This window comes from Saccopteryx leptura, chromosome 3 (genome assembly GCF_036850995.1).
Source record: "Saccopteryx leptura isolate mSacLep1 chromosome 3, mSacLep1_pri_phased_curated, whole genome shotgun sequence".
Lineage (NCBI taxonomy): Eukaryota > Metazoa > Chordata > Mammalia > Chiroptera > Emballonuridae > Saccopteryx > Saccopteryx leptura.
This window is the reverse complement of record NC_089505.1, coordinates 37,801,215-37,825,390: the sequence shown is the minus strand read 5'-3', so window position 1 is coordinate 37,825,390 and position 24,176 is coordinate 37,801,215. Positions and strand designations below refer to the sequence as shown.

The window sequence follows — 24,176 nt, the reverse complement described above, 5'->3', positions numbered from 1 at the left end:
CTTTGACTGTTTTTTCTACAAGGGTAAACCTTGCGGCCAGATCTTTCTAGTCATCTTGTGGTCATGGGACCACAGAGGCAACAGAACCCAAGTGGGGATGGGAAGCTCACAGGCACTGCCCAGCTGCTGATGCAAATCTTCCCAGGCCAGGCTCTCTCGGGTCTCTGCCAAGAGTCTGCCTGGAGGGCACAACTGCTACGTCCCTACTGCCGAAACGATTGCAATTTGGCAGCATCTGGGATGCTGTACCGGGGACGGGAGCAGGAGTGGAAGGAGATGGTGGGCCCCTTGGCGAAACGCAGGGCCGGAAAGGACAGAAGGCTGAATATACTGCTTCCCAAGCTGGAAGGAAACGCGAGGCTTTAAAGCTTGTGGAGACGCTCTAACTCCTGCTCTGCTCTCAAAGCCTTACTTCCCACGAAGAGTGTTGGCCACGGCAGCCGAGCTGCAACGGGTGCAGCCCGGAGCGAGGTAGGCACCTCCTGCCAGGCTCTGCCGCCGCTCGTCGGGCCAGCCACGAGCTCGCTGCCAGGGCCTGCCGAGGCCGCGCGCGCAGGCTGCGGGGCGGAGCCGCCGGCCAGGGCTGCAGCTCGGCGGGGGCAGCGGAGGCTGCAGCAGCTGGGGCGGCGGGGGTGTCCAGGCTCCCAGCTCGGAGGTGGCGGGAGGGCGGAGGATGCCGCAGCGGCAGCCCGGGCCGCCGAGCCCGACCTCCGCGCGCCCCGGCCCCGGCCCCCGCCGCTGCGGAGCGGCGCAGAGCGTGCCGCGGGCCGGGCGGAGCTAGAGGCGGGCGCGAGACCGCGTCGCGCCACCCGCGGCTCTCCGCCCCCGGCCGGGCCCGCGAGCCCGTGGCGGCGGATGCCCAGACTGCAGGCGCGGCTGCCGGGCTGGCCGGGCGCCGCCGCTCGAGGGGAGTGCCCTGAGGAGTGCGGGCGGCCGCGGCCGCCAGCTCCAGACGCGGGGCCGGGGTCGGGCGCCTCGGCGCCCCTCCCTGCTGGCCCGTCGCCTCCTCGGCGCACGTTCCCCGACCCCTCCTCCCACCCACCCCGGAGGATGCGCTCCCCCGCGCCGAGCCGCCGAGGCCACCGCTCCCAGAAATGCGTGCGCCCGATCCCCATCTCCCCGACCCGCAGAGCCGGCGCCCCCACCCTGTAGGTAGGTGGCTGAGGCGGGGACAGCCCCGCCGCCTCCCGCAGCTGCTGCTGCTGCCGGGGAGAGGCGCGGGCAGGGGCCGAGACCCGCCAAACTTGCCTCCCGCCTGGGTCAGTGCGGCGCTCCGAGGTGTGCCAGTGGCCCTGGGCGCAGCCCCTGGTTAACCTGACAGTGGCTTCCTGGGCCCTGGTGGCCGAGCGGTGGCTGAGGGAAGCTTGACCCTTCACCGCCCACCCCGGTGCCCCCGCGCTCTGCGGGCGGGGGTGGGGAGGACAGTTTGGTGTGTGGCGGCTGGTTGGATTTTCAGCAGCTCGGGTAGAAGTATGTCACCGTGTTTTTCAGCTGCGTGAGCAGATGCAGTTTTTGTTGTAGCTAAACGTGTAAACATGGAAAGCGTTATCTTAGCGGCATATGGAAGTCGCTGTGGATTTGTATTTAAGAGCTGGCTGGCTGGTATAAAATAGGTGGCTCAAACCCTGACAGCCAACATTTTAGGGCTAGTTAGAGAAGGTCCTTCCAGAAGTCAGCTGATGCCGGAGATACTCGGGCTTGGGGTCTTCCCGTGCTGCCTACTTGGAAGCCTCTTGCTTACGTGAAGGGATGTGGTTAAGAGTGGTAAGTTTGTTACAGGTGTCGGAGTTGAGAAGCTGCTGGACGCAGGCACCCAGTCGGCCAGCAGAGGCACCCTTGGGCACAGCCTAGCTTCCAACTAGGTGTTACGGTTTGCATTTCTGAGAAATTGGTTATGAATTCCAACAGTTTTTTAATGGTTTAGAGTTTTCGAAGGTGAATCATTGTTAGGTCTAATTTTATATTAACGTACTAAGGTTTAGAGCTTGGAAAATGAACCATTGTAAATTCCAGGAGGACAGAACCTGCGTCTGATGCTTATTAGGTGCTTATTCGTTATTTGTTGAATGAACGGTTTCAAGCTTCATCTGAAGACAACTTAGTATTAAAATGATTTGCCCTGTGGCCTATGAAGTTTAACTGGGTTGCTTCTTTGTATAAATAGTCAAATTCGGTTAACATCTAAGTTTGAATTTTGATATTTTTGGGGCCATAATGTATCCTCTAATGAGGTAACTCTCTCCAAGCGCTAATATAAGTTCACTTAATGTCCAGGCTTGCAAGTTTTCCAGTCTTACTAGTATTCAGACTTGTTTCAGTTAAACTCTCAAACGCAATTTTTTTAAAAAGTGCAATTTATGTTTAACAGGAATCTCTTAAGTTACTCCAGAGGTAAGAGTGATTTGGTTAATAGGTGATATATTAACTTGCTTTAAAGTTGAGTTGTTGTGGTTGATCTAATTATAATGTTTTTTATTACAAGGTGAAAATAAAGCATATAGAAGTGTTTGTGATTTCTAAATTGTTCAAGATATCTGTTATAGATACACACTTTTAACTATATGGGTTTTTGGTAGTATAGAAAGATATCAGTTTTCAAATTTGTCATCCAGGGTGGTTGTGAAATCGGATTCAGTGCCTTTCTGTTTTTAAGTTTAATGTTTTCTTGAAAAAAAAAAAATCAAGGGTAACTGCATTACATTTACAGGTTTTTTTTACACTGTTTCCTGTTTTTTATTTTGTGTTTTTTTTCTGTTTCATGAGTCAGTATTAACCTTTTTGCAATCACTTTAACAACATTATCTGGGTGTGGTTCAGTTATTGCTTGCTTCTTTCTTTCCTTTTTTGTCATTTTAGTATCTCTTCACCGTCCTCACTACATATTACCCCAAAGACTTAGGTTCACAAAACTGTGGTAAGCTGTAGTTTATTCTTACTGCTTCTCAGCCTATTTGGGTTCTTCCTGGATGTGGATGAAATCACTCTTTTAAGCAAAAGCTGGTAAGATTGGGAGGGCACTTATGAAAAATGTTATGATTCCTTGCAAGAAAGCAAAAATTCCCTCAAGAAACACAAAAAATGACATTTTACACATCTTAAGTTTGTAATGAAGGACCTTGAGCAGTTCATTTACTTTGCTCTTGCTTGCTCACTTTATTATTTTTATTTTTAAATATTTACTTTTAAGATTTTGTATTATTGATTTTAGATACAGGAGAGAGAAAGAGAGAGAAGGTTGGGGAGGAGCGGGAAGCATTAGCTCATAGTAGTTGCTTCTCATATGTGCCTTGATGGGGCAAGCCAGGGGTTTCAAACTGGCGACTTCAGCATTCCAGGTGGACGCTTTATCCACTGTCACACACATCAGGCTTGCTTGCTCGCTTTAAACTTCTCAAAAGAGACCTCCCATCTGGTTTCAGTAAACTCTTTTTACTTTGTTGTAGATTATAAACATTTGTTCATTTGGCAAATCGAAGTTGAGCATTTAAACTGTGCTAGTACATTTGGCCTTGAATTGCTGGTTCCTGATCTCAAGATGGAGGAGACCTTTTTCTGTGTGTATCCTGCATTAAGATCTGAATTTTTTAAAAAATGTATTATAAAGGGAGTGGTAAGGAGAGAGAGAAACATTGATTTGTTGTTCCACTTATTTATGCATTTATTTGTTATTTCTTGTATGTGCCCTGACCACAGATCCAACCCACAACCTTCGCATATTAGGTCAATGCTCTAACCGATTGAGCTACATGGTCAGGGCTTTCTAAGACCTGAATTTACTTTATCTTATTTTTCTGTATCTTGCCTAAGTTTTTATTGCAGAAACCTCTATCCCTTCCTTGCTACATGTGCTTTACTGTACTTTTTTTTTATCGTGGCATAATTTTATCCCAGTCCCTTTTAACTTCAGCCCATATATTTAATATTGTTTACATCTAACAGGATTCACTCAATTCTTATGTGTTGGCACCAAAATTTTTATGATTGCAGAGAAGTATAGAAAAGGAAAATTTTATACCCTTTAGTTTCAAATGTGGAGAAGTAGTAAAGAGTAATAGTTGTGTGCTAATCTCCCCTCAACAGAGGTATAGAAAGCTTATGTTTCTGCACTTATCAGAGAATATGAGTTACCTGCTTATAAATTGATCAAAAGTTTAATTGGGAGAAATAATGTTTATAGAAGCTTAGCTGAACAAAGGCCATGACATCCACCCTCTTCTGCGATTCTAGATATTAGACCAGGAGTCTAGCTAGAACCTTCAGAAACTATATTCTTTGATTACCTTGTTTTGCATCCTTTACAGCCCCCCCAACCACTCCCTTGTGCTCACACTGAGGGATTCTATTAATAAAGACAGTAACAAGAAACCTACTGTTATGTTACTTACGAGATGTGGTTATTAAAATCAAGTCTTGGTCCCTTCTATAGCTCCTGTTTGAAGGCCAATGTGAGAAATTCCATTCAGTTCTAAATGCCAAAGAAAAGCTTTACTTCTCTTGGAAAATTATTGTTTATTTTTCAGCATGTAAAACCAGAATCAGATAATTGATTATATTTCCCTTTCTGATTTGGCAATGAGGAAACACAGTCAAATTTGCAACTCAATTTTAATAAACCTGTACCAACCTGTGACATTAATATTGATGGTATTACCTTCTCTTTGGTGTTAAGCTTCTCTTCTACCTTGTTTTTGTTGATTCTTGTTCTTATCTAATTATATTTTACCATTTTATTGAATTTATTATTTTAAGCTGACTCATATCCTTTGTGGAACAGGGCAAAATAGGAAACATAAAACCAAATAAATGAAAATACTTGTAAAATTGTCTCTGGACACAGTATATTTTTGTTTAACAAGATTAATCAGTTCCATTAAATATGCTTTGAACAAGTATTACCAGTTTCATTAAATGTTTTCAATAAGTATTGCAAGTTTAGTATATTCAAGTAGCTATAGCCAAATGGAAAACAATGTGACATTGTTTTAAAAACTAAATTGCATTTAATTTTTAACTATAAATTTATGTCCACTCATCACTAATTTAAAATTGGTGAAACCATTCAGTTTAAGTCAATTATATCCTTAGTACCTACCTTATATTAGGCTGAACAGAAGGTTCTGTCCATATAATTAAAGAAATAATTTTTAGCCAAAAGGCTAGCCGGAAACTAGCTTAACACTCACGGCTGGACCTCACATCTGACCTCTTTCACATCAGTAATTTATTTGATTCACCCTTGTTTTAACCAGATACTGATTCTTCTTTGAGCCTTTTTTATTTACCACAAAATTTAAAAGATCAAGTTCCTTGGTTAATTGTCCAGACTTCATTCTGGTGTTTTGACAACTACCGGTTAGGTTGGTTGAATTTAACAGGTAAATGGTTATTCGCATCTGTATGACACCAAGTTCTGTTTGATATGTTTATTACCCAGGTCAACAGAGAAATTGGCTTTTGTCAAGGGTCAGAGGCTTTCCAGTAAAAATAATCTGAATTCAGAAGTACAACTTGAAACAGTGGAGAGGATTTGGAGAGAGATGTGGGGCACATTTTTTACAGAGAGGCGTTTCATTCCAATAATCTCTATGTCCTTTATAAAAATAACTTTTATTGTAGGTAACACTTTTATGTGATTCAAAAAATACAGATGGGTATTCAGTGAAAGGACTCCTCATCTTTTCCACCTAGTTACCTGCTTTTCCTATCCACTGGCAACCGATATTTATCAGCTAATTTGAATCCTCCAGTGACATTTTATGCATATACAAGCAAATAGGACCATTTGGCCTGCTTCTCTTGTCTCCTGATTCCCTTGTGTCCAAATTCCCCCGTCTCCATTCCGCTGCTGTGGTTTGTCTCTTCAGATGCTTTGGACTGCTGCTGGATTTTACTTTTCTCTACATTTCAGCCAGTCCTCCTCCTAAAGTTCCCTTTTCAGACCTTCTAAAGGACTTCCATCTCACACAGGAAGGAGTTCACCGTGAATCTTAGCCCAGTCTCCTGGGCCCTGAGGAATTCATCTCTTGGCCTCATCCCCTTCCTGCCATGCATTTGGCCTACAGTTATTAACTCACCCTTACACCTGCCAATTCATGGACTCTTTAAAAAACTCTGGAAGTTCATGGTCTACACAGCACACACACCATTTTCCCTACACATTCTTGTTTTAGGACCCCAAGTTAAGAATATTTAGTAACGCAAACACTGACTGTCACTTCCTGCACATGCATAGCATATGATTGTTCTTCTCCGTGCTATTCCCTCTACTTGAAACACTATCCTCCTGTTTTCATTAGCAAGCCACACTCAGTTTGGTGCCATCTGCAGAGGCTGTTCTTAGTTGAGGCTCCATAACCTTACGGAGCCTTCCACGTGTAATTTAGTGTCCCCAGCAGGCTCCCATATTGGGAACAGGCATTTTTCATAAAGAATAAAATTGCCTTTCTAGTAAAAAGTAACTGTGATTTTGTATAGCATGCTAAGATTGGTCAAAAAAAAGCCCAAGATTGAAGCTTTTATGTAAACATCTCTTCTGTCCCCCTCCCCTCAGTAGAAAACATGTCTGTCATTTTCTCTAGCTTCCCTGCCTTACTGTACTAGTTCTCTCATACACTGCACTGACACTCATTAAAAATAACTTCATGTTTATTATGGCCTTCTTCTGGGAGAGTGTCTTTTTTGCCCCCTCTCCTGGGTTTGCTGCTGTTGTTGGAACACAAAGGGGTGAAAGCCTCGGCCCTGGCCAGCTGGCTCAGTGGTAGAGCGTCGGCCCTGTGTGTGAAAGTACTAGGTTCGATTCCTGGCCAGGGCACATAGGCGAGGTGCCCATCTGCTTCTCTATCCTTCCCCCTCTCCTTTCTCTCTATCTCTTTCTTCCCCTCCCACAGCCAAGGCTACCTTGGAGCAAAGTTGACCCTGGCATTGAGGATGGCTCCATGGCCTCTGCCTGAGGTTCTAGAGCGGCTCCAGTTACAACGGAGCAATGCCCCAGATGGGCAGAGCATCGCCCCCTGGTGGGCTTGCCGGGTTGATCCCAGTCAGGTGCATGCAGAAGCCCATCTCTCTGCCTCCCCGCTTCTCACTTCAGACACACACACACACACACACACACACACACACACCAAAGCGGGGGTGGGGTGTGAAAGCCTCCACATAGGTGCCACTAAAGCTGACGGATCTAATAGGAGACAGTGTTACTTCTATGAAAAAAATATTCAACTGGATGGCATTTAAGAAATAGAAGTGATCACATGTTGACCCTGATAGATAATATGAACCATCTGGACAGAGTGGTCTTTCCTAAGGAATGACTCCTTAGGATGTGAGTAAGGTATTTTTAATTCCAACTCAAGTAACCAGATGATGTCCAAGGTGCTTATTTTTGTTGGCAAGTGCCTGACATGAGGTAATTTGCTGTTGACTGATTAAGAGAGAATTTACAGAGTAAGACTTTAATTGTGTTTGTTCAGCACTGTTCATGTGGAATCCTCTGGCTGGTTGGTGGTGACTCTGATCACTAACCAGGTATGTTGTGTAGAATAGGAAGGATTTGTGAGGTGACTCCATAGGTATGAGAAATGTTAGGGTCTTTCATTTTCTTTCTGTAATTCTGACCTCACTAAGCAAACCAGACATATTGGTACAAGGAATTGAGGTTGCCCTGTGTAGCAGTTACCAATATTCTTGCCATTGGGTAAGTCCAGCCCTTCTGTACAATGAAAGCACAGTGTCAGGTTGTTAGTCTGCTGGGACAGCCTGCTCAGTCCTTATGGTCCCAGGTGCTTACAGATGAGTCCTCAATCCTAGGTCCTGGTGATTACCCTTAAGGTAGTGTTTGTCACTAGGGTCCTGCTGAAATAGCTCATTCGCAAACCCTCTATTATCTTGAATCACACCACTTTCCAAAATAGTTTCAATTTAAGATGCCTTAACTCTTTGAAAAGCATTCTAGTAAGAAATTTAGTCCATTTGGGTTGCTATAACAAAATACCATAGACTGAGTAGCTTACAAGCAGCAGAAATTATTGCTGACAATTCTGGAGGCCGGAGTCCAAGGTCATGGTTGAGCTGTGGTGAGGCCTTCTGGGTTACTCACTGCTGACTTTGTGTTTTCACATGGAGGAAGGAGCTAGGGATCTCTTTGGGACTGTTTTTCTGAGAGCCCTAATCCCATTCATGAAAGGACTGCCCTCATGGCCTAATCAACTCCCAAAGTCCCACCTAATAGCATCACCTGGGGTATTAGATTTTCTTTCCTTTTTTTTTTTTTTAAATGAGAGAAGGGGTCGATAGACTCCTGCATGTGCCCCGACCAGGATCCATCCGGCAACCCCATCTGGGGCTGATGCTCTGACCAATGGATCTATCCTTAGCACCTGAGGCTGACACTTGGACCAGCTGAGCTATCCTCAATGCCCAGGGCTGATGCTTGGACCAACCAAGCTATCCTCAGCACCCAGGGCCAATGCTCAATCCAATTGAGCCACTGGCTATGGGAGGAGAAGAGAGAGAAGGGGAAGAGGGAGGGGAAGAGAGAAGTAAATGGTCGTTTCTCATGTGTGTCTTGACCTGGGGATAGAATCTGGGACGCCTTCGTGCTGGGCTGATGCTCTATCCACTGAGCCAACCAGCCAGGGGCAAGTATTAGGTAGTATCAAATATAAGTGGGAGGTGGATACATGAATCTATAATGGGAATAGAAAAATTCACAAAATAGAAACTACAAATTGCCAAGGTACAAAAAAATATTGTTTTATTGTATCAAAGAAATGCAAATTATAATTAGATTTTAAAAGTCCATAACAATGCTGGCAAGATTTAGATTGGGTCCCCTTCCTTTTCAACAGATAGTGAAAAGTACCATATTCCCTCATGTATAAGACGTTCCCTTTTTCAAAAAATTTGGGGTCTAAATCCTGGGTGCGTCTTATACAGTGGTGGTAGATTTTTTTACTTGCAGTTCCTGCTTTTTTGCACTTGTTTTTGCATTCATTATTGAAGACAGTGATTTGTCATCAGACACAGATGAGGACAAGCTAATGGATGGGAGTTTTGACAGTGATGAGGAGTTTTATGATAAATAAAACTTGAGTTCAATAACATTGTATATTACTTTTTTTTCCCCAATTTTGGGCCCCCAAAATTAAAGTGCGTCTTATACATGGGGGTATCTTATACATGGGGAAATACGGTATATTGGTATATATAGATGGAGAGCAGTTTAGCTCATGGAATCCCTTGGCATTGGTGATTCTATTCTAAGAGTACATCCTAAGGAAATCAGAGATGAGGCTTAATTTTAGTGACAAGCACTTTGTCTATGGGAAGCAGGTATTACGGTAGATCGGGGTAGTCAACTTTTTTATACCTACTGCCCACTTTTGTATCTTTGTTAGTAGTAAAATTTTCTAACTGCCTACCAGTTCCACAGTAGTGGTGATTTTATAAAGTAGGGAAGTAACTTTACTTTATAAAATTTATAAAGCAGAGTTACAGCAAGTTAAAACATATAATAATAATTACTTACCAAGTACTTTATGTCGGATTTTCGCTAAGTTTGGCAGAATAAATTTTTATAAAACAACTCACTGTAGTTAAATCTATCTTTTTATTTATACTTTGGTTGCTCCGCTACTGCCCACCATGAAAGCTGGAACGCCCTCTAGTGGGCGGTAGGGACCAGGTTGACTACCACTGCGGTAGATCAAGGACTCATGGGCCAGTTGACTGACTGGAGTCCGTCCACCATTTACCAGCTATGTGAACTTAGGCACATTAATTTCATCTTGATTTTCCCAGTTTTGAAGTGAGGATAACAGTGTCTATCTAACACAATGTACTTTAGATTTAGTTAAGTAAATATCTGTAAGGAACTTAGAACTCTGTCACAGAGTGAGCAACTGTTTATGTATTAGTTATTCTCAAGGGTGATATTGTGAATATTTGAGACAGATCCAACAATATAGTTATTTTTTAAATGATAGCATATCAAACAATCTTTAAAAATATCCTGATTTGGGCCCTGGCCGGTTGGCTTAGCGGTAGAGCATCGGCCTGGAGTGCGGGGGACCCGGGTTCAATTCCGGCCAGGGCACATAGGAGAAGCACCCATTTGCTTCTCCACCCCCACCCCTTCCTTCCTCTCTGTCTCTCTCTTCCCCTCCCGCAGCCAAGACTCCATTGGAGCAAAGATGGCCTGGGCGCTGGGGATGGCTCCTTGGCCTCTGCCCCAGGCGCTAGAGTGGTTCTGGTCGCGGCAGAGCGATGCCCCGGAGGGGCAGAGCATCGCCCCCTGGTGGGCAGAACGTTGCCCCTGGTGGGCGTGCCGGGTGGATCCCGGTCTGGTGCATGCGGGAGTCTGACTGTCTCTCCCCGTTTCCAGCTTCAGAAAAGAAAGAAGAAAATATATATATATATCCTGATTTGATTTTAAAATGCACCTGCATAGAGGAAAGACAGGAAAGTGACAAAATGTTAAGGTTTCCCTCCCCATTGATGGGATCATAAAAACGGAATCATTTTCATATTTCACATTTTTATTTTGTTATCCATATGTATTGCAGTGATACTTGTTAGAAACTATTAAAATTATAGCATTCTTACATTTTGTACTTTACCAAATGCATATTCATTTTGACATGTTTTACTTTCTCTTCCTCCTTTCAAAACTCATATTTCACTTCCCCACCATCTTCACCCACGTGCCATCTGCGTGGTGTTTTCCTCTGTTTGGCTCACTTGCTTTGTGTATAGATCAGCCCCAAGGCTAATTCTTCCAGAATAAGTAGACCAAGGGAAATGATTCATGAGATTTTATGGGTGGTGGCTTTCCCTCGGAAGGTTAGTCACAAAATGCTGCTTAGGTCATAATGGAACTGTGCCCTCTTCACCTTCCAGGGCCTCGGCCTTGTCTCCCACTCTCGACCTGCCGGAACTCAGCACTGCAGTAGGGTCAGAGACCTAAGTACTCCTTTCACTGGGGGTGTTGAGGGGAACTCCTGCTTCTGGCTTTCTGGCTGCCCTCTCTAGCTGAGATTTTCTTGCTCATTTCTTCTTTTAAGGCCAGTCTTCTGCACCAAGTAGATACTTAATTCCATGCCAAGACCACCCTGGACCCCTGATTTCAGGTTCTTTGCCACTTAAACACTTGTGCCACAAATTCAGTATTGGCTGTTTTATGGCTTAGTCCTTACAGTAAACTGATGAGGTTTTATTTTACACTACGCTCTTCAGTTTTCTAGCAGTGTTGTCCATATATATGCATACAGAACACAGGAAGATTAGATGTTATGTTGAAGACATTCTTTTTTTTTTTTTTTTTTTTTTTAAATAAATTTTTATTAATGGTAATGGGATGACATTAATAAATCAGGGTACATATATTCAAAGAAAATATGTCTAGGTTACCTTGTCATTAAGAAGACATTCTTAAAAAATGATTTATGAGTTTTCTGTCCCATCTTCCCCGTTGTTCAACCTCTTCTCTCCTTTATATAATTTGGAAGTTATATAATTTGATTTTCTCAGTCTTATAATGGCTTTTCATTCCGAAAGTAAAATGCTAAAGGGTTCCATTTGCAGAGAATACCACAGTTAGCAAAAGATTTACTGTGGGACTCTACCAATATACAAACTCATCTTAGTTGCAAGGACAATTCTATCATCAACTCTAAAATGTTGTTGCTCGCCTGACCTGTGGTGGCGCAGAGGATAAAGCGTCGACCTGGAAATGCTGAGGTCGCTGGTTCAAAACCCTGGGCTTACCTGGTCAAGGCACATATGGGAGTTGATGCCTCCAGCTCCTCCCCCCTGTCTCTCTCTCCTCTCTCTCTCTCCTCTCTAAAATTAATAAATAAAATAAAATGTTGTTGCTTAAGACAGTTTCATGAATCTGCAGAGAATGGGGTTAAAATTTATAAGTATGTTAGAGTCTCATAGACCTTAATTTCTTGGAAAGAACGAAATCATAGGAAATGTTTTCACTATCTGCTGTCCTACTCTGTTTCTAACTCAGATCCCCATGCCCCATGAGGGTATGGGAAGAAATTATTTTGAACGTCTCTATTATCTTTTGATGACTTCTATTTTTGTTAATGTGTTTTACAATGCATATATTAATGCAGAAGACATGTATGATAAGTAAAAATATACATAAGTGTTAAATACTGATACCTTAATTATATGGAATATAACCTTAAAAAATGGAAATCATTGATATAAAGAAAAGGTAAGACTTTATGGTTTCATAACCAGAAGTCAGCTTCTTTTGTGTATTTAGCCCTAACAATAAAAAAAATCATCGTCTTAAATAGAAATCCTATGTCTAGCCTACACTGGGAGTTGTAATGTGTGTGTTTGTGTATACTCATATGTGTGCTCATACATGGCCAATAAAAGACATTCCCTTTCCTCGGGGTGATTACAGTCTGGAAGAAATGGGGGTGTGAAGAACAACTAATTGGACAATGGTACAAGACAGCATCAGTGTGTACAAGAAACCTAGAGCTATGGGTTTGTTAGACTGAAATTACTAATGTGTATATGATAAGAGTGGCGTCATACATGGTGTTGCTACATTCTCTGAATATTTCAAAAACCCTTTTATGAGATCTTCCCTTCATAATCAAGTCAGTTCTTAGTCTACCTACTCAAATACTTACAGTGTGTTTGAATTAACCGCTTGGGTATACATGTTAACTGTGAGCTTTCTGCTCTAATATTCACAGTAATGTTTACTAATGTTCTCAATTTACATGCCCGTATTTCCTTTAAATCATAGGAGAAAGTGGCAGAATAGATAAGGGGAAGTGAGACCGTTTTTGATGTATTATAGTATCCTTTTGGAAGAGTGATAGTGTGTAAAATTTTTAAAAAGCGAATTAGGTTGTTAGAGCTGCTCTGACAAAGTAACACAAATTCTGAGTAGCTTAAAACAACAGAAATTTATTGTCTCAATTCTGGAAGCTAGAAGTCTGAAGTGTGTGAGCCAAGCCATGATCTCTGAAACCTGTAGAGGAATCATTCCTGGTCTCCCCTGGCTTCTGGTGATTTGGGCATTTTTTTACTTTGCAGCTGCATAACTCCTATCTCTGCCTCTGTCTTCACATAGCGTGCTCCCTGTGTGTCTCAATCTTCATAGGGCCAACTTTTTATAAGGACACTAGCCATACTGGATTAGAGGCCCACCATTCTCCAGTATGACCCCATCTTCATTATATTTGCATTGACTTTCTTTCTAAATAAGTTCACATTCTGGGGAACTGTGGATATGACTTCAACATTTTTTGGAGTGGTAATGAACATAATTCAAGTCATAACAAAAAGTACTATCCAGGTCTATTGATAAATATAGTAAGATGTGTAGAAGTCACCTTGGTATCAGATGATACCTTCTTAATGGCTAAACTTAATATCCATGCACATTGGTTATGGATAAATCACAACTGGAAGGAAAGGAAGCCTCCTTGGTTATTTGTAGTAATTGGCTGCTCCTGTCTCTGGGCTTTGGTGTTCTAGGCCTTGATAGACTTGTTTATATAGGAAGTAATGTGTACTATGCAGCTTTGATCTTCCTGGCAGAAATCCACAACGTGATTTGTGGATCAGGATATTTTTAAGGGTATTTGGGTTTTTCATTGTGATAATGTTACAGAAGCTAGCCTCCGAATTTTAGTGGCTTAGAACCACAAATGTTTATTTCACATTCATGAATCTGCAGGGTGACTGTGGTTTGGCTGCTCTTGCCTAGATTGGGCAGGGCTGGGCTGGACTCCAGAATTGAAGTGGGAGTTGTGGTCTGTTCCACATGTCTTTGTCCTCGAATCCGTGCTGAAGAAGGAAAAGCAGCTACCTGGAACACACGCTTCTGGTGGACTGCAGAAATGTGGCAGGCCTCTCAGTCAAAGTAGGTACACTGTCGATCCTCACAAGCCACAGGGTTAAATGGGCAGAGATATAGATTCTATATACTAGTACAACGCACCACAGAGCGGTATAGCTATTGTATAATTCTTTCTGGGAAGGAAGGTGTAATTGAGAAGAACAATCCATTCTAGCAAAGGCCATTTTTTCTTCTGAATTCTACAAGAACATTTATATCAAGCAGCTTAATAAACCTTTAAAAGAAGAGTACTTAAACTTTAGGCATGATTTCTTAACCTAGTCTACTAGAAAAATATAGTTGAAGCTCATAGCCATCGTTTTTGTTTTTCCAGAAAAGGTCATAGTATTTCCCAATCCCGATTTAATTTCATGCTGGGCAGGTTTCCTGCCTCTTAGACACTTTTCATTATGCCCTTGTCCTGGACCCACGTTTGAGTATGTACCACGTTATAGACTGTACTAACCAAAGCACTCCTTGCCTCTCTCTCTCCCCATCTTTACCTCTGACAGGTGAGGCAGAACGTGATAGAATTGCTGTCCTCTTGAGAATGCTCTGAGAGAGAACATTTGCATTAAGGATAAAACTTGCTGGTGTACAGCTGGTTGCTGATTGTGTGTAGCATTATGAAAATGTATCGAGTGTTTGCTTTGAGTGTCCTCCCAGCTCACACACCTTCCCCAACAACACTGGCCCACGTGACCTGGCCCTTTTCTCTGTTATACTTCTCTGTGCATAACACATTTTATTTGGCATTAATTTTTATACCTTTTTTTCTGATTGTTTTATTTATGTATACATTTTAATTTCCCTGCTAATAATTGAAGTTGCCTTGGAGAATATTGAGTTCGGGATTGACATACTAAAGGGAAATTGGCCAGAAAGCTGGTGTTCACCCTCTTGTTCTTTTTAAAGGTGGCTAAGTTCAGGAAGAACCAGGAAGTTGAAGTGAAAATTCTGTATGGTAATATAGCCTAGCGTTAGAGGCTATTTATTGTTATTGGTTCTGATTTTGGTATCAGGCAAAGCTGACTATTCTGGTTCTAACACATGACTCTTTGACCTTAAATAAGTTCTTTAACCTTTCTAAACTTCAGATTTTTTATCTGAAAAGGATTAAGAATATCAGCACCTTCTCCCTCATACAACGATTATTCTTTGTGTAACAGCACTGAACCAAAGATCTGGTGCATATGGTTAATGTTCAATAAATATTGAGCTGTTCCTGCTTGCTGTCATATTTATATTCACTAGGACTGCCTAGCTTGAGTTAGTTCACTGTGTGATTTTCCTGTTTAGGGTCCATTTGAATATAACTGGACAGGTGTTATTGACAGTAAGAATTATTTTCATGAGCACTTGAACATTTGGTTTCATTGAAATCTCAGTGGATAGAGTTTTTTGTTCCGTGGAGCACTGATTGAGGACACATTTAACCTCTAGAGCAGTCCTTTTACAGATAAGGGAAGCCAGGACTGAAGAGATGGAGTAACTTGCCCAGGGCTATGCACCTTGGAAATACTAGTCTGAAATCCAGCCAGGCCAGTCCTGCTTTCAAGGTGCGGTGCTGCCTTGGGAACACGGGTCACAAGGGTTAGTCAGGTGACGCACCTCTTACCTCAGGGACCTTCTTGTGTGAAGAGTTTATAAAGTATCGGCTTTGAAGGAATTTTTCTAATAAAATGCTTTAATTAAAAAGTAATTAAAAATTAATTTACTCATCGAGCCGAACTTTCCTCTGTAATAGTTAGTGCTCAGTGGTGCAATATCCCCACACCAAGGTGCAGTTTGGTTGTCATGGTTACTGGGGGGGGGGGAGCAGAGCTGCCAGATGCCCTGCACTGCCTGGGATAGTCCTAGACAAGGAAGAAGTGTCCCTTACACTTGGAAATTTCTTATCTTCTATAGGAATTATGTGAATATGTATTGGGACTTTTGAAAGGAAAGAAAGATTAGTTCTAAATTGCCGTGCATAGACATATCATTTTGGTTATTATTTATCGCTCTAGTTTTTATTCTAATGTTCCAGGCCCCCCCCCACCATTACCTGTCCTCTCCCTTCCCCTCTCTTCTGCTGTTCCATTTTCCTGTACTTCTCAGACATAGTGAAATAGTTCCTGATCTCATTTCTCCTGCAGCTGACCCTGTCCTGTGTAAGCAGATGTACGCTTCAAAGTATTTCACATGTCTTCTAATGAATTTGTGCCTAGAGTTTACTTATGGAAATACCTGTTATTAATTACTTTCCTTTGGGCATTATATTGAGTTCATAAACTTAAGTGTGTAAGTAGGTTTTGTTATCTGTGAACTTCATTTCAATATTATAAAAGGAGTATCAGGAGATACTTAGATATTTATTTAGATGAGGGGTGTTGATTCTGATAAAGTTGAGAACTGCTGGTCTATAGCAATCTCATGAAGTGATTGTTTTGCTTGTGTTCAGTCACTTTGGGAGATTCAGAAGTCACTCTGTCAGTCCATAAAACAGTCCTTCCTTACTTGAGCCAACTGCTCTCCCAGCATATCTAATGCCTGGTTCTAGGTATACCCCTTGAGGGTTTATTGGTATAAGCCTAAATTCTCTACCACAGTGTTTTTCAGCCATTGGTCTGCGGACTGGTCCGCCAGAAATTTCATGCCGGTCGGCGAAAGACTCAACCACCCTAATGTTGTGTGAAGATTATAGAAATCGCTTATGCTCAGGGTGATTTTTGCCTTAGCGGTCCCCGAAATAATTCTGTTTTTACCAGTCCCCAAGTGTAACAGGTTGAAAACCTACCAGGTAAGATCCTTGAGATATGTGAAAATGCTGTCATTTCATCTCAACTCTTTCCAGGCTAAACCTGATCAGCACCTTTGATTAATATTCTCAAATTTTATTTTTATGTTACTTAACCATTCTGGTTACTCCAGTTTCCTTATATTGCTTCTATATAGTGTGAGACCCAAAGTTAAATGCTGTCACCTTGATATAGTCTAATCCTGAAAAAGGATGTGACAGAGCAGCAGCATCTTTCTTATTCTGAGCTGATTGCATTAGTGTTTTGTTCTGGGTTTTTTTGGTGGGGGGGAGCAGTGGAATCACACATTAGATGTGTGGACCTTACTGTCACCTAGAACTGCAGATCACCTTCACTTGTGCTAACACTAAGCTCTGCCTGTCGTTCCTTAGCCCCTCACCCGGGTGTAGAACTTGAGATTCATGCGGGGTAAAGTCCACCTTTCTACAGACAGCTGAGGTCTGCCTGAACCCAGATGCCATTATTCAGGGTGTTATTTATTATCCCTCCAGAAGTCTTAGAAGGGGATCCCTATTTTAATTCAAGTTAGCGGTAAATTTACTAATGAGGACAAGGCCTAAGAATGAACTCTGCATTAAGCTACTTATATTCTCCCTCGACATTGAGGGTGCAGGTCAGCTCCCAGCTCTGTGTTGAGGGCAGCCCATGGGTCTTATAGCATACACCTCTTATGGCCCTGTGGTTCAATGTTTTCCTTTACCCATCTCATCATGTAAGTATCCACCCATGTCCGGTCCAGTTTTCTCCATCTCATCTTATAAGCATATCAAGAGAAACATTAGATGACTTTTATGTACAATTACACTGTGTTTACCTCATTTCTTTGATGTACTAGGATAGTAGCTATCTGCGTCCAAGAGAGAAATGAGGTCAGTGTAATTTGGCAAAGCTACCATTCACTGAACTTCCTCTCCCCCACCAGCCCTACATACCAGCTGAACCAGACCACTCAGGATTCCCTGAGCACCACGCATTCCTTCACAATGGCTTGCACATCCTCCTGCTGCCTAATGAGCTCAACTTCTTCAGCATTCATCGTCTGGAAACCTCTGCTCTTCCATAGCCCAGCTCTGGTATTACCTGTGCCGTTTCCCAGATGCTCCTTCTCTTCCTAGCAGGGGTAGCTCTGCTTCCCTTCTGTGCTCTGCCCACGTCAGAGCACTCACCACTTGTCTGTACCATTGATGGGTTTCAGTCGTTTGTCCCACCTGGGCTTCCTGGCCCCTGAAAGCTGTCTTCATCCTTGTATCTCCAGCAGAGTACAGGATGGTTGACTACATCTCAGGGCTCACAGTTCTTGCCAGCCTGGTTTTAATGACCATTGCTAATGCTTCGGGGGAATCTGGGTGATGTTCTCAGTATGTAATTTGCATAATCCCTTTCCTAACTCTTGTTGAAGATTAAAATGTGTTTGCCTTTTGTCAGGCTTCTGGCACTTTCCACATCTTCAACAATTCCTGACCCTGCCAGTGACATTTTAGACAGTCATTTATCTAATACATTCTCTTTGAGAGAAATTATGAAATGATTTATCTAGCCCAAAGATGGGCTTTCTAGAGTATTTAGTTTTAGGGAAGCCTCTTAGCTCATCCTGGTAAGAAAGCACTAAAACTCAACGTTTGTTTAATTCTTTTTAGGTTAAATTTCAGTTCCCTAGGCAAAGAATACAGGAATAAGAGTTGATGAGTTCTCTGTTTATTTTGCCACCCATGGGCTTCTTGCCATTTTTCCCAGGCGCAGACCACCGACCTGTCCTTGACAAGCACTTAGAGTCAGGCAAAACTTTTTGGTTCCTCTTTGCTGTTAAGTTCTCTTCTGTTGTTTTGTTTTTGTGACCATATTTGTTTATTTGGGGCATCATCTCCTGGGTGCTTTCCTTACACGTTTGTGGCATACTTTTGTATCTGTTTCTATGTCTTTCTGGGTTTCTTGTTAAAGGGACTCTTCAAATTTCTGAGCGTGGTAAACACTGAGCCTTGAATATCCTTCCTTTATTAATTTAGATGACAGTGTGGCTTTGAGAAAGACTGTACACCGGCTCTGTTTCTTTGTAAGTGTAAGCCTTTTTTAGGAGGGAATGTCTGCAGGGAAAGAAACAGTTGGGTCTGTTCCTTAAATGACCAGTCTTAGTATGACCAAGCCTCAAAGCATGTTCTTGTCATTATTTCATTGGTGTAATAAAAAACATGTTTTGGGGAAAACAGTTGATGGACATCATGAGTATACTGTTTTTGTTTTGTTTTGTTTTGTTTCCAGTCTGGACTGGTTATACCTGAATGTTCAAGGAGCTGTTCTGTATTAGTGTGAAGCGAAAGCCACCCTGAACTGTGTGGGTCCACAGGGGTTGGATATAGTTAGGAAGCCTCCAATAGCTCCGTGCTTCAAATCTAAGTGGTGCTGTGGTCTCAAACAGGCTACGCTTTGCTGGCATTCCAAACGTACGTTGTCTTCAGCACAGCTCGTAGGAGGTAAGGATGGTGGATGCACTGTTTTTGTTTGAATGATGAACTGAATTTAGGTCTAAATTGACTGTCCTGATTTAAGATCACAGAGATAAATATTTAGATAGAAGATTCATCTTGTGCTCCCTCATAAAATTCTTTTTGGTTGGTAGTATGCCATAAATGCAAGAGACTCTGGTAATTCAGTGTGTTTGGATGAATCTAGAGTTTATTGATGTGAGGAAAAGTCAGCATTAGGTGAAGAAGGGCTTTTAAGAAGCCCATTATAACCACTTATAATGGAAAATGTAGTTCACATTAGAGATTGATTTAAGGAGCTCTGGTTCTTCACTGAAGCATGAAGGCCGCGTGCGGTGCTTTGCGCACAACATTTTATAGCGTCGTTTGCCGATCCCTTCCTGGTTAATCTGGTGTGTCTGCAGCTGCAAGGGCTGCATCTGTCTTGTATAAGGAATAGGAAAATTCCCAGAAATTTAAAAGAAACCAAAGATCAGTATATTTTTCATTTATAGAATAGAATATATTTTTAAAAAGAAAAAAAGCTTTCCCATTTCGAAAGAGACACAGCAGCACCAGATGTCAGCTCTTGGATCATTTAATCCTTTTCTCTGGTGCTTATTTTTGTCAATATTTTTCCACTGGAACTAAATATTACTTTCTGGCTCAGTTTGCAATATAAAAAATTTTCCAATTAGGTTGTTATGACTTCATTTTTATTCATGAGGGGGAAAATCTAATAAAGAGAAATCATCGCATATGGTGGTGTGCGGGCGAGGAACTTTAAACTAAACCACCTGGGCCACGGCAGGGCGGAGAGCTGGCATTCTCCTCTCTGGAGTCTGAGGAGCTGGCTGGCTCGAGTCTATGTCCTCCGTACCCAAGTAATTCTTAATTTAGGAGGAATCCTTGGATTTATATCAGTTTGCCATATAATTGATCTTACCTCAAGTCTCGATTATTTTCTTGCTCAGCTTTTATGTGGATTTTCTTCTTAGTTCTGTGTTAGGCATTTAGGGAAATATAAGGAAAACATGAAACATGGTTGTTTTTGATGTGAGGGAATGTTCGATTTGTTTGGGGCTGGGGAGGCTAAGTGAGGTGGCCTTGTCCATTGTCACCCAGTGTATGATTACATGCCTGCCAATAAGTGATAAGTGGCATGTGAAATAAGCTCCTAAGGACGAGAGAGAAGGGTATGCAAGTGGCCAGGGAAGCCTTCAAAGCAGAAGTGGGCGTTGTGCTATCATAGATCTGGTCAGAAGGTGGACGGTAGCAAAGTCAGTTCAAGTTTGGGACAGAATAAAAGATGAAGGTAGAGAGGGGGGTAATTCGTTAAGGCATGGCTTCCACTCCCGCCTCTCCACTGATGTGGTCCTGTCTGAAGCCTCAGTGACCCAGCGCCAGCTGCGTGGTCTTAACCTGCAGAAGTTATGCTGAGACGTTGGATGCTGTTGATTCTGGACTTCTTTTCTAGCTCATCTCCAAGTGCTTTCTGGCTCCACAGTTATTGAAAGCCATGGTAGTGTACACCAGGCTGGATTTGTGCTGGCTCAACTGTTGCTGTTGAACTAAGGAAACGAGTAGCTCTCAGCCTAACTTTTATGGATACCTAACTCATCATGTGGTTGTAAGGATTAAAAGAGCTAACGTGGATAATATGTTGAAATAAATGACGTACGGTAGCAGGCACTGGGATCACCATGATTCGTTTGGTTTTCCGACCTGGGAGCCACTCTGTGCTTCTTGCCCGCGTGCGTCTTGTGCTGTTCACATCCGTACCTGTGCTCAAGGGTTCCCTCTTTCTGGAGTGCTCTCTCTGTGTCTCCTCTTCACCTTTTTGAAATCCTTTCTGCCCTGAAAGATTTACTGTACCACCTCCATCAGAATTGAACTGTGTGTCTTTGGATTCTTAGTAGTAGTCTTTGGGACAGTTCCAGTTACTAACCAACCCTATGTTTCAGTTATTTGCACATGTCTTATTTTCCCTACAGATTAGTCAGCTTGAGGGTGGAGCCCATGTCAGGGACACGGAGACAAAGCAGTCCGAGTTCACACTCGGTCCCCAGACTCTGTTTCCATACAGGGCCTGGTGCGTAGTCGTCGTGGTTGCAGGGTGTTCTCATCATCACATTGTTTTCTTTTCCCCCCCTAACTACAACCATATGCTGATCATTTCTAAGTCTTTTTCTCTAGACGTACTCACGTGTCTGGTGAATGTCTCCAGCAGACGATCCCCTGGGCACCTCAAAGACGACATGTCTCAAACTGACCTTGTATTTGGTCACGCCCCCCTGGCCCCTTTGGTCACGTGCAGTCCGACCCCTTCATGCGGATTGGAACATAGCTGTGCTCTCACGGTCCACTCGGCCCCCGCAGCAGCAACCTGGACCTTCTTCATTTCTTCCTTTTCCACGTTGTCTACATTGAACAAGTCGTCAAATCTCGACTAATCAGTTTCCTAAATGTTTCTTGAATCGATTCCCCCTGTTTTTGTGTTAAAGACTGCTACCTAAGTGTGTCTTTCCTTTCTGAAATATTTTCGCTGTAATTTCTTTCACATAGGTCTACTGCACTCTGTGCTCAGTATTCTGTGGTCCATCTTCTACAGTCGTCTCTATCACTCCCTCATGTGAAATTCTGTAGTGGCTTCCTCTCATGTACACAGAGATGCTTAATCTCATGAACCAGCTCTGGCCAGTTTGGTGATGTCTACTGTGAGTGCTGCCGTTGGGTCCAGTGTGATTGCGTGGTGATATCTGACAGAGGTGCAGTGAAAGGGTGTGGGGACAGCACATAATACGGAGCTAGGGTGAAGTTCAAGTTGTTGAGTGTGACATGGAAGGTCTTCTGTGGCCCTAGTCCTGGCCACGTCATCCTCGTCTCTCACTGCTGCCCTACTTCACATTTAATTCTGGCACGGCAGGGCAACACTGTGTCTTCTTGCTTGTGTTCAAGCTGGGCCTGCTTCCCTGTACCCTTTAACTAGGCAACCCCTACTCATCCTTCAGCTCTTGGTATGTGTGAGGACTGCGTGGGTGGTCCTGCATAAGGCCGAGTGTTCTTCCTCTGAGTTCTAGTGCTCTCCATAGCAGTTCGGAGCCCATCCACCTGAAATCCTAGGTGTTTCCCTGGCAAGACAGTAAATTCCACTAGGGCAAATACCCTGTCTTATTTATCTTTGGTCTCTGATGCTTATCACGATACCTTTCCTGTAATAGATATTATGAATTGTTTATTGAATTGAAATGAATTAGTAATTAATTTGATTGCTGAACAGTCTTTGCTTTTACCTTGATACCCCTTTAGGGTTTAAAGACAGATTTTCGAACAGGTTAGTGCTCCGCAGAAAATTTAGATGAGTGAATCAGGCAGTAAGTAGCCATCGGAAATTTTTGAGCAAGGGCGTGGTGATGAAAGTGGTATTTAAGGCAGACTGATCTGGAGACAGCTTTTATTATAGGTTTAAAGTGCTCCTGAAAACTGAGGGGAAGGTGGCGAGGTAGGGAGAAGGAGAGGCAGAGACCAGCAATGAAGCCATTCGAAACAGCTTCCAGAGGCTTTGTCCTTTGACCTTTCACCTTTTTACGCAAGTGGGACGGCCACACTTGCATGCTTCCAAAAACAAAATAGAGCACTGATGTTATGATTTTTAAAGAAAGAACATTCTTGTAAAACACCTAACTGATCCATTTTTTATAATATATATATATATATATGTTCACTATTACTTTTTGAAAAGAGTGATTATGAGTTTAAATTTTTAAAAAAGTAATTAGCTTCTGCATAGCTAGCCTGAACTCTTCCAAAGTCAGTGGTTTTCATTTTAGCACATTTTGAAATATTTTTATATAACAAGATACAACATTTTGTTAATTATGAGGAAAATACTTCAGTTTTTCTAGCCACCTTGTACTTTTTAGTTTGACACCTCCAGTCTAATTGCAGGGTTTTAGTCCTCCATGGGTGTTTGTATTTCATATGGTTCGTGTGATTGTGTTGACTGGTTAAAGCTTATCTTCCATTTGTTGTGGGCCACGGAGCTGCACTCTGTCTTATTCTTAATATTGGTCATTATTAGTGTCTTTTTTTTTTTTTTGTATTTTTCTGAAGCTGGAAACGGGGAGAGACAGTCAGACAGACTCCCACATGCGCCCGACCAGGATCCACCCAGCACGCCCACCAGGGGCGATGCTCTGCCCACCAGGGGGCGATGCTCTGCCCCTCTGGGGCATCGCTCTGCTGTGACCAGAGCCACTCTAGCGCCTGGGGCAGAGGCCAAGGAGCCATCCCCAGCGCCCAGGCCATCTTTGCTCCAATGGAGCCTTGGCTGTGGGAGGGGAAGAGAGAGACAGAGAGGAAGGAGGGGGGGGGGGCGGGGTGGAGAAGCAAACAGGCGCTTCTCCTATGTGCCCTGGCCGGGAATCGAACCTGGGTCCCCCGCACGCCAGGCTGACGCTCTACCGCTGAGCCAACCGGCCAGGGCCTCATTGTTAGTGTCTTAATTTGCGGTCACATTGTTATTTTTTTTATTACAGGGTTATGACTTACTGATTAAAAAGAAGAACTTTCCCAAATACTTTGCACTTTTGACTGCATATTATGGATACCAAGGAAGAGAAGAAGGAACGGAAACAAAGTTATTTTGCTCGGTAAGCATTTGCTTTGCAAAATTATATCAGTACTTACAAAAAAAGTTTAAGGGCACTTTGTCTGTTTTACTTGGTATTTTATGTCTTGTGACTGTTCATAAATAGAGCAGGTCGCCAGTAGAAGTTTAATATACTTTGTTTCCTGCTCTACGGCTTAATTGGTTGAGCTATAACTATAAAAATCTATGACATTTGAAGCCTTATACCTTGTGGGATCTATTACTTAACTGTTTTTGGTTAGGGGATTGGAAAAAGGTGAAGGGATTAAAGCAAAGGAAAAAAACTCATACAGAAAAAAAAATAAATGTTTTTGTAGGAGGTTGAAATAGATGAAATTCTACCATTTGTGTCCATGTCATTTTTTAGATCTTGACCTCATCCAACA

The 24,176-nt window shown here is 42.7% G+C and overlaps 1 protein-coding gene across 3 annotated transcripts in view; it reads left to right on the top strand.

The window, feature by feature from the left end:
- Window positions 1-642: 642 nt before the first annotated feature.
- The window catches only part of NCOA7 (nuclear receptor coactivator 7), a 143,393-nt gene continuing 119,859 nt past the window's right edge, over window positions 643-24,176 (top strand). For 2 of the 3 annotated variants that reach the window (XM_066373305.1, XM_066373304.1), the window contains exons 1-2: window positions 645-1,152; window positions 23,678-23,791. In XM_066373305.1, the coding sequence (XP_066229402.1) occupies window positions 23,742-23,791 (50 nt within the window). In that variant the 5' untranslated portion in view covers window positions 645-1,152; window positions 23,678-23,741. Of the gene's footprint in view, window positions 1,153-23,677; window positions 23,792-24,176 lie in introns of all 3 variants that reach the window. The other variant, XM_066373303.1, reaches the window with a different exon arrangement.